This window comes from Galeopterus variegatus, unplaced genomic scaffold (genome assembly GCF_000696425.1).
Source record: "Galeopterus variegatus unplaced genomic scaffold, G_variegatus-3.0.2 Scaffold118, whole genome shotgun sequence".
NCBI classification, from domain to species: Eukaryota; Metazoa; Chordata; class Mammalia; order Dermoptera; family Cynocephalidae; genus Galeopterus; species Galeopterus variegatus.
In genome coordinates this window covers 944,828-960,800 of record NW_007726229.1, presented here as the reverse complement: position 1 = coordinate 960,800, position 15,973 = coordinate 944,828, and the positions used below count along the sequence as shown (strand labels likewise).

The 15,973-nt window shown below is 34.9% G+C and overlaps 2 protein-coding genes across 3 annotated transcripts in view; one reads left to right on the top strand and one right to left on the bottom strand.

Annotated features, from left to right (window-relative positions):
- UBA6 (ubiquitin-like modifier activating enzyme 6) overlaps positions 1-7,142 on the top strand; it is a 69,436-nt gene extending 62,294 nt beyond the window's left edge. Inside the window, exons 30-33 of the mRNA XM_008587349.1 lie at positions 440-567; positions 1,683-1,770; positions 1,968-2,062; positions 5,295-7,142. Coding sequence (XP_008585571.1) covers positions 440-567; positions 1,683-1,770; positions 1,968-2,062; positions 5,295-5,430 — 447 coding nt within the window. The 3' untranslated portion in view covers positions 5,431-7,142. The remainder of the gene's footprint in view (positions 1-439; positions 568-1,682; positions 1,771-1,967; positions 2,063-5,294) is intronic.
- A 4,653-nt stretch (positions 7,143-11,795) lies between these two features.
- Positions 11,796-15,973, bottom strand: part of STAP1 (signal transducing adaptor family member 1) — a 43,409-nt gene continuing 39,231 nt past the window's right edge. Inside the window, exon 8 of one of the 2 annotated variants that reach the window (XM_008587339.1) lies at positions 11,796-12,505. In XM_008587339.1, the coding sequence (XP_008585561.1) occupies positions 12,444-12,505 (62 nt within the window). In that variant the 3' untranslated portion in view covers positions 11,796-12,443. The remainder of the gene's footprint in view (positions 12,506-15,973) is intronic. The other variant, XM_008587334.1, reaches the window with a different exon arrangement.

Below are 15,973 nucleotides of genomic sequence, written 5' to 3'. Positions count from 1 at the left end.
ATAGCCTTACTTCCTATACCGTATTATATCATTACTCTAGAGTTATTCCTAGAAGTTATGTAGTTTTCTGCCTCTATATTAAGTGATTTTAGAATGTTATTTTTTGAGTTCTGGCATCTGCTTTCAATGTAGGGAGATTACATTGTCAAATTAATGTATTTTTTTTCTAATAACTTTGTTCACCACATGTAGAGTAGGTGGAAAGTTTGAAAGTTAAGTATGTACAAATAAATGAGTAAAGGTTAAAAATGAAATTAAAAAGAAAATACGCTAATAGCATAGAGGTCTATAAATAAGAAATTTACGTTATTCTAGTACTATAGCTGCTTTTACTCTACAGAATAATGCTTGAGAAGGCCTTGGGAAAACTGAATAGATCCAATTATAGTCACAAAAGTTTTAGGCTATTTATATAATCAGATCATCTTCTTTTATCTAGGTTGCCTTGGAGATGATCAAAGTAACTGGTGGCTGTCCATTTGAAGCTTACAAAAATTGTTTCCTTAACTTAGCCATTCCAATTATAGTGTTTACAGAGACATCTGAAGTAAGAAAAACTGAAATCAGGTATGTAGGAAGGTCTATTTCTCTTGTAAAATGAGAGTGAAATGAAATATTTGACCTTTTAAAAGGCAAAAATACTGGCATCACCTCTCCTTTTCTTCTATATTTGTAAATCCTTGCCATCACTCAAGACCATGTCAGACCTTATCTTCATGGAGCATTTCTGACTAAACTAGCCAAAAACTCTTCACAACACCTGATCTGCCACACTATCATTATACTTTCTTTATGGTTTTATTGATCTCTGCCTATCCCAAATGCATTAGAAGGCACTCTAGTATCTGACTATGGATCATGAGATTTAGAGTCTAATTCTACAATCTTGTGACAGAGCAAAAAAATGGGCCTCCATTTTTCACTTTTTATTTTTTATTTATTTATTTATTTTTTATTTTTTTCTTCCTATATAAAGATGACCGGTAAGGGGATCTCAACCCTTGGCTTGGTGTTGTCAGCACCACGCTCAGCCAGTGAGCAAACCGGCCATCCCTATATAGGATCCGAACCCCCGGCCCTGGTGTTATCAGCACCACACTCTACCGAGTGAGCCACGGGCCGGCCTCATTTTTCACTTTTTAGAATGGCAGCAATCAAAAACTTGAAAAAACCTATCTTGGAAAGAGTGTGAGAAAGCCAACAATCTCATACATTACTGATGAGAGTACAAAACAGTATAATCCATAAATAAAATATGGCACTATATTTCAAATTTGCAGATATATTTTCACACATCTCAAGTTACATATATGCAAAATAATCATTCTTGCATTGTTTATCATAGCCAACAATTGGAACAACCCAAATGTCCAGTAATAGGGTACTAGAACATGCACACAATGAAATTCATGCAGCTGTTTTAAAAGAGAGAGCCCATTCTTTCTAAGACATACTAATTTATAATGAGATATTGGAATGATCAACAGGTGCTGATTAAAGTAGTTACCTATGTGATGTGATGGAGAAATAAGACTATGAAATATTTTAGAAGTTGTATTTTCCTTGTGTCTCCACATTAATTTCTAGCTAAATCACAAATAAAGAAGTGCTGGGATTTTCAATATTATTACTAAAGGGAAGAAAATTTAAGTGCTTTTGTTTTCAATATCTTTCTATAACAGAAATGGAATATCATTTACAATTTGGGACAGATGGACTGTACATGGAAAAGAAGATTTCACCCTCTTGGATTTTATAAATGCAGTCAAAGTAAGATACTTTTATTCACTTGGTTCATTAGTAGCTTTCAGTCTGGTTTCACAGTTTTTATCCATAACTTCACTGGAGATAAAAATATTATTTACCACGAGTTTGCTCTCTTTTTACTGGTCATAAACATTGTCTCCCAAGCACTTTATGTTTAGATGAGTCTTTGATTTGTTTCTTTTTTGGGTATTCACTTTTAGGAGAAATACGGAATTGAACCAACAATGGTGGTACAGGGAGTCAAAATGCTTTATGTTCCCGTTATGCCTGGTCATGCAAAAAGATTGAAGTTAACGTAAGTATTGAACATTACATGCAAAAGATTGACAAAAATTGAAACAGCTGGATGCACAATGGAAAATTGGACATAGAGGTTATTGAAGTCCAGATAAAAGCATTACTCTTTCTTAATGGCATTAATAAAGATAGTAAATCTGCCAGGTGAAGGCCAATAGGCTACCTCTTAAGAGATTGATAGGATTGTGAATTTTTTGTAGTTCAGAGTCAGCTCTTCAGCTAATAGGCTTAGAAACCTGATTTGATCAATACTTTAAGTAAAAGCAGATCTACCTCTTATGTGGAAACACAAAATGACCAGGCTTATGAGATGGAGGTATAAAACAAAAATGCCAGATTGTTATCTTCATTCGTTTATTCAACAGGTTTTTGTTAAAGGTGCTTACTATGTGCCAGGTATTGTTTTAAGCATTAGATATACACTGATAAGCAAAGTAAAGTCTCTCCCTACTTGAGTTTGCAGAACAACTAGACAAGTCTATGAGATAGTGGTAAGTGCTATGGAAAAAAATAAATAAGAATAGAGGGAAAAGGAAATGTGGGGAGTGGGGGTGTTAAGTTGCTATATTATATTTAATAATCTAAGTATTCCCTCTGCCTGTCATATTCTCACCTAGTAAGGTTGCATTTGAGCAGAGACCAAAAGGAAGAAAGGGAACAAAAAAAAAAGCCAGTGTTTACAGTGGTCTTCAAGGCCCTAAATAGTCTGGTTCCCACTTATCCCTTTAAGTGTCTTCCCTACTTTTCTCCCCTCACTCACAATATTCTAGCTACACCGGCCTCCTTTCTTTTCTTGGAACATTCCAGTCATGCTTCAGAGTGGGACCTTTGCTCTAGTTGTTCTCTGTCCTCATAACTCTTTCTGAGTTGGTTACCTAGTCTTTGTATTTCCTGAAGAGGCCTCCCTCACCCCATTAAATATTGCAGCCTAGGGGCTGGCCTGTGGATCACTGGGGAGACTGTGGTGCTGACAACGCCAAGTCAAGGATTAAGATCCCCTTACTGGTTATCTTTAAAAAAAAAAAAATACTGCAGCCTGTTCCCAACCCCAGCGAAGTATGCCCAATCCCTTTTACTCTGCTCTACTTTTTCTCTTTTTCATAGTTCTTATACTGTCTTATGGCTACTATATATTCTGCTTAAATTTATTGTTTACTATCTGTCTCCCTGTCCCCGCCAATAGAACATAAGTTTCACAAGGGCAGGAAACTTTATTTGATCTGTTGTATATCAAGTGTTCAGACTAATACCTGATACATAATAGGCATCAATAAATATTTGTCTTAGGAATAAATGAATCTCAGCATGATGGTTGTCTTTAACATATTTGTGAGAATTAACTATGATTATTAATTGAGGTTAATCACTTTTAAATTATAATGTAGTCTTAATTATGCCTTAAAAAATAAAACTACTATTGTTATGAGCTAAAGCATTAATTTGCCTTATATTGTTTTTCATTAGGATCCCTAAGTATCTTTTGCACAAGTTAAGAGTAGTATTTAAAATTCCTTTATTGTGTGCTACCTAGATGAGAGTGGAGTGTATGGTCATGAAGTGTATTGATTAGTGAAATTTAAATTTTTCTGCAAATAATTAACAAAAATGCTTTTGTGAGTTGGCCAATATTTGAAATCTCCAGCATATGTTTTGTGAATGATATTTCTCATTTTATTACATTGTTCATTTAGCAGGTATTTATCGAGTATCTATTAAGTGGCTGGACACCGTAAGTCGGTCAGTGGGGTTGTAGTTAAGAGCAAGAGCTTGGCTTTAGAAAGACCTAGGTTCATATACTTTCTCGGCTACTTTTTTTTGTCACCTTGAGTAGCTTTTGAAATTTAATTTCCTATCCACAAATAGGGATGATTGTGTCCATAGCTGTTGAGCACTAAAATAATTGTAAGGGCTAACAGTGTAATGGCATGTAAAAAGTATTCCATAAATGTTACTGCCATTAATATTTTGTCATCATACATTTTCATCAAATAGCCTGGCTCTCAAGGAGTTCACAGTGTATTAAGGGAAATTGACATGTTAGTCATTAATTAATATGATTGAATAATTGTTATAAAGATTTTTACAGAGTACTACGGACACCATTAACTCAAACCTCTAGTTCAGGGTAGATTTCATTTGAGCTACCTACAAATACATGCAATTAAAAAAGAGCATGCATGGTCTATTTGGGAAATCAGATATTTTAGACTGACTCAAGGATGAGGTGATGACAATGAATGGTAGAAAGAATGAAAAATTATGGGACAAAATATCTTTGTGAAATGGAAAGAACTACTATTGAGAATTAAATAGATTACATAGTTCAGAGCCTGGAATGAAGTAGGTACCCAATATATGATAGGTAGCATAATTAGGCAGGAGAATAACATCAAATTTACGTTTTAAGAAAATCCTGGCAGCAGTGTAGATTGGAGGTAGAAGAGAGATTGGAGACAGCTAGCTAGAAGCTAATGCAGTAATCTTAAGGGGTATATATATATATATAGAAGATGTCTTGATTTAAGACAGGAGCAAATGGGGGTTGGGATGGGGAGAAAAAGACAAGAGCAAAGACAATGTGATTTTTCAGTAAATAGAATAAACATTGGATATAAGGGAAAGGTAAAACTTAAAAATGTCTTTTACTGTGGTGTTTCTAGCTTGCATTTAAAGATTTAAATCTAGCTTGCTTTTTTACTCTTTGCAGAGAAATACTTGAGAATTTACGATGCCTTCCAACTTCATAGGGAGTATAGGAGGAAAACTAATTTTTTTTTAATTATTGCTTACATTTTGGATTTTTTTTTTTTTTTTTTTTTTTTTTTTTTAAAGCTCATTTTACTTGTCTGTTTCTCACTTAGACTATAAGTGCCTCTGGCATGGGAATTCCTGCTTACTAATTTTTGTATTACATACCTAGCTTAGTGCCTGACATATGATAAGGTCTTGGAAAATGTTTAATCGACTTTTATGTACCTGAAGAGCAGCACTCTTCATCCATTCGCCTCTTCTTTCTCTTTTTGAAGCAGTGGTTCAAATTAACCACTGTTAGGTAAATGTCTTGAGTTCAGAGCTTTTAGTAAAGAGAAATGAATATATGAAAGTAGATGGATTATTAGATTTTAAAATAAAGTCTAGGTACAAGTTCAGATTCTCTGGATGGCATTAGTCAGCAAATCTTTCATTTTACAGAATTTACCAAAGTATTCATCCTTGCTTGTTTTTCTTAGAATGCATAAACTTGTGAAACCTTCTACTGAAAAGAAATATGTGGACCTTACTGTGTCATTTGCCCCAGACACTGATGGAGATGAAGATCTGCCTGGACCTCCAGTAAGATACTACTTCAGTCATGACACTGATTAATAGCAGTTGTACTTAAGTTACTCCAGGACTACTTGATTTTTGGAAAGAGTGTGCTTAATTCAGAAGCTAAGAACATCAATCAGCTGGATTTCTTTTTGATGAAGCCTTAGTGTAAGGGAAATATCGTAGAACACTACACTGAACAATTGTAAAACATTTTGGAGCATAGTGTATGCTTGTTTAATCCTTCACTTGTGGCTATGATCTAAAGGAACTTTGAACTGGAGTGCCATTTTATAAAGCTTACAACAAATTTATCTATTAATCTCTGTGGATGAAAAGAACAAAAAAATATTTACCTATGACCAGAAGAGAGAGGATTAAGAAGTTGAAAACAATGAATGCAACTGTCCAAAAAGTTTAATTCTATTTTATACATTTCTTTTTTGTTTAATATTTGACACCCATTTTTCTATACAAATAGTGTTTGGTACCCTGCACCTCTCATATGATCAGGCTTTGAGAGTTTAATACCATTGAGAAGAGGAGAGATGGTAGCGGTGGATGAAGAGTAGACATTTTAAACTGTGCAGTTACAGCTTACTGTCCTGTTACCTCTGTTAGTTTAACCAGAATTTGTTATATTACTGTCTTTCAAAAATCAGGATTTTTGCTAATAGCATCAGTGTTGTAAGTCCTGAGCAGTAGATTAGATGACACATTAACTTGGACTTAACGTTAACAGTATTATATGGACTCCTACAACCCTCTTAGAGAATCCGTGAATGTGAACAGATAAATATGGCTAATCATTTGATTCTTCAGTATGCCTTCTAATGTAGCTATTTATTTGGAACTGTAAACCTGATTGTGATTATATGTAATGTAATACTAAAAGGTTTTGTAAAGGGAGTGTCCTTAGAAATAGATGAAAACTAGAAATTAAAAGTCATCTCTAGTGGAGTCTTGATTTTTTTTTTTTTTCTTCCAGCAACCTAATGGACAGAAAAAAATAATTGAATATTTTTTTATTTTAAAGGGAAGCGTGTTATTTTATTCCCCATTCCCAGAAAGGGAGTTGTTGAAGATAAAAATTTATTTTTTTAGTTCTTTATTGAGAGAAACTTTCTGTCTTCTGATATGAACTTTTGCAGATGTTCATATATATATAAGTGCTTTCACTAAAATGATGTAAACAGTACTCAACACTGTAAACTCAGTGAAAACATCAAGTGATTGTTTTATTACTAAGGTTATCGTGCATTCTAAAGCATTTGGCATTTTATAACTACAAGAAGTTATTTCCCTCTAGCTCCTTTTCTTCTCTCCTGTTCTGACTATTAATAGGTATTTTGATAAATTAAAAACTAAATTCGCATCAGTATTATTCCAATTTGGTATCTTCTTATACTCTGTACTTGCTTTTCTCTTATTCTATTTTAAAATAGTTTAAGTTGCTTTGGCAACCAGCTATATTGTTTTCATTTTTTGTAAAAGTATCATTCAGGTAGGAAAATATATTTGGAAGTGGAGAGTGAATTTGTAAGATTAAAGGATAATCTGCACATTGGGAAGTGCACAGGATGAGTTTAAAGGAAATGGCTACCTTTGAAATAACCAACTAATCTTTGTTCACCATATCCTCCCCTCTCTCATTGTTCATATCCCAAATGTGATACTTAAAATTAATGTTACTTAAAATTGAATCCAGGAATAGCAAGGCTCTATAGCTTGGAACTTGAGAGGGTAGGAATAATAAAAGAACTTCTGTATAAGAATCCTTTTTTCCACTTTCACTTTGCTTCATGCTCTTTCATGGCAACTGTTATTTTCCAGATAGCCATTCAGCAGTCCTCAAATATGATCTAATAGTTTGCTTATATTTTATCTGTCTCCACATCTCTTCAGAAGTAAATTTAGATCCGTGGTATCAATTTTTATTTGTAGACATCAATACTTAGCAGGTATAAGCAAAATCAATAAGGAATATAAGTTCATCTTGTGATTAAACCTGTAACCATTTTGTCATTACTTTTATTTCTGTAGATAATGATTATTGCCATCATTTCTTCTATTTAATTCTCCTAAGCTAGAAAGCCAGGATGAAGTTAATGAAGGTTTTTTTTTTTTTCATCATTTTGATTATTTCTGGACCATGAGATCACTGTTGGTGATTAAAATATCAGAGGCAAAAATTAATTATTTGATTTTATACAAAGCCACATAGTAATTTTTAACTTATTAAAACTAAGTAGTTTTGAGAATATCTTTGTAAATCATGTTGCATTGTTGACTCGAGAGATGCTGATTTTACTCTTAATTTTGTGAGTAATGTTGGTTTAATGTTTCCTAATTTTCAAGTTTTGCAGTCACGGAGATACAACAGTCACTGGACGTGGAGGGGTGTTAAAGTGCATTCATTTTTGAGCTCAAAGCAGTTATGGTACTTGTCCCAAAGGTGGAACTTGGAAATAAATACGTATCTTTATTTTTATTGTTTTATCTATTATGGCATACTCTTGTGGTGACAATGACAATATTAAAAAATCAGATATATGAAAGGTCTTCAAAAAGTTCATGGAAAGGTTCATATTATCTTTCAATTATTTTTCCATGAACTTTTTGAAGTACCCTTGAGTGCACTATTTTATAATTAGTTAAATTAAGAAAGAAAGAAAATTGCTCACTTTGAAATCTTGAGGGAAAAATCTCTTGACCTAGTTCATTTTGATGAATTGCAAATATCTAATCATTTAGTATATAATCACTAGGTATGGTTTAACTGTCTTCACACATTTCAAAAACAAATCAGGAAGTTGAGATCTTGTGGAATCTGAGTAAGTATCAACAGGTAATTTGTGTTCATTTTTCTCTTTCCATGTTCCTCAGCTTTGCTTTCTTAATTGAGGAGTATGTATTAAAAATATATACAAAAGAATACATAAAATATAAATATTTTAAAGTAACTACCTATATACCTACCATTCAAGTTAATAGAACATTGACAGCAGCCCAGAAACTCCTCAGCTAGTCCCTTCCTAATGGCAATCACCCACACACCCTTTGCTGAATACCAATATCCTACCTTTTATGATAACTATTTCCTTGTTTTTATAGTGTTACCACCTATGTATGTAAACCTGAACGATATAATTTACTTTTGCCTGTTTTTGAACTTTATGTAAAAGATTTTTTGTAGCTTCTTTAGCTCAACATACTGGTTATAGCTGTACTTCATTCTTCATCATTGCTGTGTAATTTACCTCTGCATTAATATATGAGAATTTATTCATTTTTTTTCCAGAAACATCAGTATACAATTTATTTATTATTTAATTGAAAGATAAATTATTGCACATATCTGTGGGTACAAAGTTGACTACCAGTAGTTGTGTACAATGTGTGGTCAAATCAGGATAGTTAGCTTAATCATCATTATAGTACGTAACCATTCTTTGTGTCTGTTAACCAATTTCTCATTAATTTCTTACTAACCCCCCCCACCTCTAGTAACCACCATTCTGTTCTCTCCTTCTAAAAGTTCAACACATTACTGTGATTGTTGTTTCTTTCTCTTACTCTTTCTTATTGTTTATTTATGAATTCAGCTCCCACTTAAAAGTGAGATGTGGTACTTCTCTTTCTGCACTTGGATTGTTTCACTTAGCATAATTTTCTCCAGGATCATCCATATTTATTCGTTCTATTGACTGTGGACAATTGGAATGTTTTTAGCATGGCGCAATTACAGTTCCACAATGAACATTTATATTACATATTTTCTGGTGCAAACGAGGTATATATCTAGGAGTGGAATTGCTTGGTCATAGGTATTCATATCTTAAGTTTTAATAGATAATTACAAAGTTTTTCCTGAACATTAGAGATGTTCTGTTTCTCCATTTCTTGGTCAACACTAGTGGTAACAGCTTTTTAAAAATTTTGCCTGTCTGTTAGATGTGCAGTTGTATCTCATTGAAGTTTTATTCTGCATTTCTCAAATTACCGATGAACTTGAACACCTTTTCCTAAGTTTACTGGCCACTTCAACTTTCTCTTCTTCAAAATGTCTTGTCAAGTCTGTTGCACATTTTTCTGTTGTATTGACAGTACTTTTCCTCATTGATTCATAAAAGATCTTTATAAATCCTGTTCTTTACTGGCTATATAGTTGCAAATACCTTCTCCCATTCTATGGCTTGCCTTTCCCTCTATGATGTTTGATTTTTAAAAAAATTCTTTTTTTTTTTTTGCTAATGGTTTCGTACTGAGAAGTATATTTTGTTTTAAGTTTGCTAATAGTTAAGTACTGAGAAATATATTTTGTTTTAAGGTTAGGTTTCTTGTGGGTTGTTTAAAAAATCATTCCCTACCCTACAGTCATGAAGATACTCTTCTGTATTGTCTTCTAAAAGCTTTAGTTTTATCTTTCATATTTTTTTTATTCACAAGGAATTAATTTTGTGTATGCCGGGAGGTTCCTCACCACCATTTACTGAAAAGTCTGCTCTTTTCTGTCTTTTCAATAGTGCCACCAAAGTCATATATTCATATATGTATACATCTTTCTGAATCTTTTCTACCCTTGTGCTAGTATACTTTCTTCATCACTGTAGCTGAGATATTCTAGGTACTTGGTAAAATAAATCCTCCCAATTTATTGTTCTGTAAGAGTGTCTTAGTTATTCTTAGGCCTTTGTATTTTCAGTTCTCAAATTTCTAACTGCAGACCTGAAAATCTGTCACTCTTGTGGTTCCCAGTTCTCCTGCCAAAATTTTCTATCTCTTGTCTGTGGAACATGAAAAGCATAATTGGGGCTGGCCAGTTAGCTCACTCAGTAAAGCTGATAACACCAGGGTCAAGGGTTCAGTTCCTTATCACCCAGCCAGCCGCCAAAGGAAAAAAAAAAAAAAACAATTATTTTATAGGCTGTGTGTAATAACTCCAGCATCTAAAACCCTCTTGTGGGTCTGTTTTTATTTTTCTTTTGTTTCTTCTAGTCCTCCTTCTTACTGTCTTGTCACCTTGTGTGTCTGGTTATCTTATTTGCCAATATTGTATTTACTATACATTACAATACAATAAAAACTGTAGAAATAATTTGGTGCCCAGGATAATATTTTCATCTTCCAGAGTTTTTTCATTTGCTTCTGCCACGTACCTGGGCACTAGTAATTTAGGGTCATTTTGGTCCTTTTTCAGAGACTGAGATTTTCTGGGTCTTCTATGTGACTCAAACCTAAGCTAGACTATGTTCGTGCTCTTACTTTATATTCACCCTTACTTCTAGGGTACAATCCTTCAGGGTTCCAAAATGAGTTGGGGTTACCAGGGCCCCCACTTCTTAACTGGCCTTAGACTCTACATTTGAATCCCTCTCTCTGCTCAGCTTCTCAGTGGCCTCTTGCAGATCTGCAGATGTTCCCAGGACACAGGGTCCTAAATGAAGAGTTTAGCTTTCTGAACCTCTCTCTTCTCCCAGATAGTAGTAGCTTGGTAATTATTCATTAACTTATTAGCTCTCTGATGCCTTCCTACTTTTTTCTAAAATATATTCTAACTTTTCTATATGTTCTCAAGTGAGAATATTAATCCAAATTGCGTAATTTACATTATTCCCTAACTGCTCATTACGTGTAAAATGTAGTTGATTTCTTTGTATTGCCTTTGTACCTGAAAACTTAATAAACTCTCTAATGATTCTTGTTATTTGCACATTTTTTTCCTACATGAACTTAATTTCAAGTAGGGTCAGTTTAGTCTTTTCTAAGATCCAAATTCTAGTTTTGTTGATCTTTTCTATTGTATATTTCTTATTCCATTAATTTCTGCTCTCAGCAATATTGTTTTCTATTTTGTGTGTTTTGGTATATTATTAATGTTCAGTTAAAATATTTTCTACTCTTAATAGAATTTTTTCTTCCAAAATGGGGCTTTTCTAATCTTTTTTGATTTAAGGTTTGGATTGGATTTTGGTCAAGAAAATGATTTTTGTGATTTTATTCTTTTAAAATTACTTACGATTCACTCTATTGCCCAGACAGAATATGGCAATTTTAATAGTAATTTAGGCACACTTAAAAACAAGTTGTATTCTATCTGTAGTTATTAGGGGTAGTGTGCTGCACATGTCTATTAGATCAAGTTTATTAGTTATGTTATTAAATATATATCCCTACTGAATTTTTTTTTTTTTTTTTTTTTTTTTTGGCTAGCCAGTATAGAGATCGAACCCTGGACCTTGGTGTTATCAGCACCATGCTCTAACCAGCCTTACTGACTTTTAATATACCTATTCTGTCAGTTACTTAAAGAAGTGTATTAAAAATCACCCTGTATGATTTTCATTTGCCTCTTTTTGTTTCTTCTTTATATATTTTGAGGCTAAATTGTTAAGTGCATGTAAATTTTTTAACATGTTATATTTTGCTCGTGAATTATCTTATCACTATGAAGTATATCTCTGTATTATGTTTTACCATAGTCTGTTTTCTGTGTAGCTATACACAGTTTTCTTTTGACTGGTATTTTCATGGAAATGGATAAATTTCATCTATTTCCAGTAACAAAAAACATGGGGTATTTCATAGGGTATTTGCTTTGGAAAAGGGCTTCTCCTAGTACATTTCATGTCTCTGGCTTCTAGCTGGATAATTAAAATGACTTATATTTGATAAATTGGTAAAACCAGATTTCAACAATATACCTATTGAGAGTTTTGGGGGGGACTTGGTAGGATTTAGGAGAATTAATGAATTTGCTGTGGAAACTGTATAGGAGAAACGTATTTAATTGACTCCTAGGGAAAGAAAAACTCCATTTAGAAAATACTATGTGTTTTCAACTGTCAGTGCATGAGAATGTGTATATTTACAATATATACCCCCACAGGCACTGGTTTCATTCTGCTAAGATAATGAAGTTGTATGCTGCAATGTTTAATTCTGGTGTCCAAGTGAGTGACTTGGTATAAGGATCAGAAGAATAAAGTTATTTCTCTTTAATAATGAGATCTTCCTTTTGAAAATATAAATTACCAATATACATTGAAGATAGTTTTCACATTTTTATTTCATGCAATGTGTGGGTTTTTCTTTAACTTCTCACTTCTCTCTTCTATGTTGGGTTCTTGGCCTAGAAAATTGCAGGTGGAAAAACTTGATTAATTAAAGAACAAATATCGAGGAACAAGATGGTTCTTTATTTTCAAAGTGAGCTATTTTTGTGCTTGCGCCTGGGACATTGGTGGTATGTTTAATAAATATTAGGTAATACTGAATATTCAGATGCTTTTCAATTTTTGTCCTGAACCTGTAACTTGGTTCCTAATACATTTTTCTCTAGGAAATATTTTTCTCTTCCTCTTTAGCTTAATACCAGTTTCCTACCATACTATATTTTAAAGTGGCTTTTAAACTGCCAATTTCCGAAGTTGGGAAAAATAGATTAAGAAAATATCTTTGATCATACTGGTTCCATCATTGCTCTTGCCCTCCGGAGTTAGAAAGCTGAATGCTGACATGAGTTAACTAGGATCAAAGAAAATCTTGTTTTCTTTTAAACAGTATTTTATTATAAACACAACACATTAATTTTTTCCAAGTCTCCATATTTGAACTCTTAGGTGCTTGACAATGCCCATTGCCCAACTCAAGACAAATTAAAGCTAATTGCCCTAGCAGTTCCACTGTGCCCCATCAGCTATGAGTCCAAATTCCTGAAACAATTCTAGGATTCTACAAAGTTTCCTTAAAACTTAGCATTATTTGTCCAGGTAAGTTTTGACTTTGTGTAGTTTTTCTTAGAAAGTCCTATTTCTGTTCTCATTCACTTTTTTTTTTTTTTTTTTTTTTTTTTCTCATTCACTTTTTTTTTTTTTTTTTGTCTTTTTTGTGACCAGCCACACCGCACTCAGCCAGTGAGCGCACCGGCCATTCCTATATAGGATCCGAACCCGCGGGTTACTGCGCTCCCAGCGCCACACTCTCCCGAGTGCGCCACGGGGTCGGCCCTCATTCACTCTTTTAATTTATTTTGCTATCTTTCTCCTTTTGAAAGAAAATACATTATAGAATATATGCTAATTATTTGAAGTCTTTCTCCACATGCCCCTCCAATTCCAACTGTTCTTATATCATTTCCTAGTCCTTACAACAAAGGAATCTGAAATGCAGGGAGGTTGAGTAATTTGTTCTTGATCACGAAACAAACTGAATCAGTTCAGTCACATAGCAATAGCAATCCAGTTGTCTGTGTCTTTTTTTTTTTTTTTTTTTTTTTTTTAAAGATGACCGGTAAGGTGATCCGAACCCTTGACTTGGTACTATCAGCACCACGCTCTCCCAAGTGAGCCACGGGGCAGCCCCAGTTGTCTGTTTCTAAAATCATTGACATTTTACATTAACAGCCCATTTTGATTTCTTTCTATTGTCTATTTTTTTTTCTTTTCCTGGCCCTGCCATAAGGGTGGCCCCTAGTCAAGGTGCCACACTGTGGCAATGGCAGCCTGGGCACCTAAAATCCCAAAAGAAAATTCATGCTTCTGGCAAGAGAAACCAGGAAAAGTGGACTCAAAAGAGTGGTGTGGTGGAAAGAAAGTTGAAATTACTTTTTTCTTTCTTTAAACTTCTTTAGAGGGATTATGCCACCTCAGTCTCACAGAACTGCATGACAGCACAGATGGCTACATCACTTAAGAAGCCCCAATTTTCTAGCTAGAAGACTAGGAAAAGGATCCTTGGTAGCTGTTGAGTGTGGGGGAAATCCCAGAGGTGAAAGCTGGAAAACAGTATCCCATAGTTCTATGTATTAACTGACTTGACACAAGTTCCAGGCCTACCGCTGAGCTGTGCATGCCCAGAACAGGTACAAAACAGCAAAGGCTTTGAGAATTAAACTAAGATATTAACTACTGCCCAAGTCCCAGGCTAATAATCACTGAGATACAGAGACCCAAAGCAGCACATAACAAAAGCTTTGAAAATTTAACTGATAATGGAACTGCTTCCCACAGAAAAAACTGGTTCGATCTAATTAGGATGATTGCCTGCTTTTAAAAAAGCTCCAGAGACGGGCCGGCCGGCCCCGTGGCTCACTCGGGAGAGTGCGGTGCTGACAACACCAAGGCCACGGGTTCGGATCCTATATAGGGATGGCCGGTTTGCTCACTGGGTGAGCGTGGTGCTGACAACACCAAGTCAAGGGTTAAGATCCCCTTACCAGTCATCTTTTTTTTAAAAAAAAAAAAAAAGCTCCAGAGGATTTCAGTATTACCTAGGGACTCAGGACAATATTCAAAATGTCCAAAATACAATCCAAAATAGCTTGATATACAGAAAGCCAGAGAAGTGTGACTAATTCTTGAGGGCAAAGACAATCCATACCAACACTAAGATAACTAAGGTACTGGAATTATCAAAGACTTTATCAGCACCGCAATCTCCTGAGTGAGCCACAGGCCGGCCCTTATCAAAGACTTTAAAGCAGCTGTGCTCTGTGAGGTTTTCATAAACACTCTTGAAAAGAACAGGAAGACAGATGTTCTCAACAAAGAAGAAATTTTGATGGAAATTGGCTCATGATTATGGAGGCGAAGAAGTCCCACAATCTGCCCTCTGCAAGCCACCTTATGTAAATGCTGAAACTTCACCCTTTCTGTACAGGGGACATGGAGATAGGGAGTTGCTTTCAAGTCACAGAAGAGTTAGGCAAAGGGAGAACAATATCAGCAAGCTGGAGAAACAGGAAAGCTGAAAGTTTTATTCAGTCGGAGTCTGAAGGCCTTAGAACCAGGGAAGCCAATAGTGTAACTCCCAGGCAGAGGTCAAAGGCCTGACAACTGGGGGTGGGGGCGCACACTGGTATATGTCTCTGGGCTCAGAGGCCCAAGACAAGGAGCTTCTGTGTCCTAGGGCAGGAGAAGAAGGATGTGCCAGCTCCAGAAGAAAAAAATTCATCCTTCCTCTGCCTTTTTGTTCTATTTGGGTAGGCCTCCAGAGATGGGATAGTGCCTGTTCAAATTGGTGAAGGTGGATCTTTATTCAGTCTACTATTCAAATGCTAATCTCTTCACATCCTCACAACACTCCCAGAAATAATGCTTTACCAACTGTCTAGGTATCCCTTAGCCCAGTCAAATTGACACACTAAAATTAACCATCTACTAACATAAAAACACACATGGACCAATTGAGCAGAATAGAGAACCCAAAAATTAACCTATGTATTTACAGCTAACTGATCTTGGACAAAGATGCCAAGAACATACATTGGGGAAAGGACACCCTCTTCAATAAACAATGCTGGGAAAACTGGATATCCATGTGTAGAGTAATAGAAACTAGACACCTATCTCTCACCATATACCAAAATCAACTCAAAATGGATTAAAGAACTAAATATAAGACCTGAAACTAAGGCCAGCCTGTGGCTCACTCGGTAGAGTGCGGTGCTGATAACACAAGGCCACGGGTTCGGATCCTATATAGGGATGGCCGGTTTGCTCACTGGCTGAGTGTGGTGCTGACCTCAAAATGGATTCAAGAACTAAATATAAGACCTGAAACTAAGGCCAGCCTGTGGCTCACTCGGTAGAGTGCGATG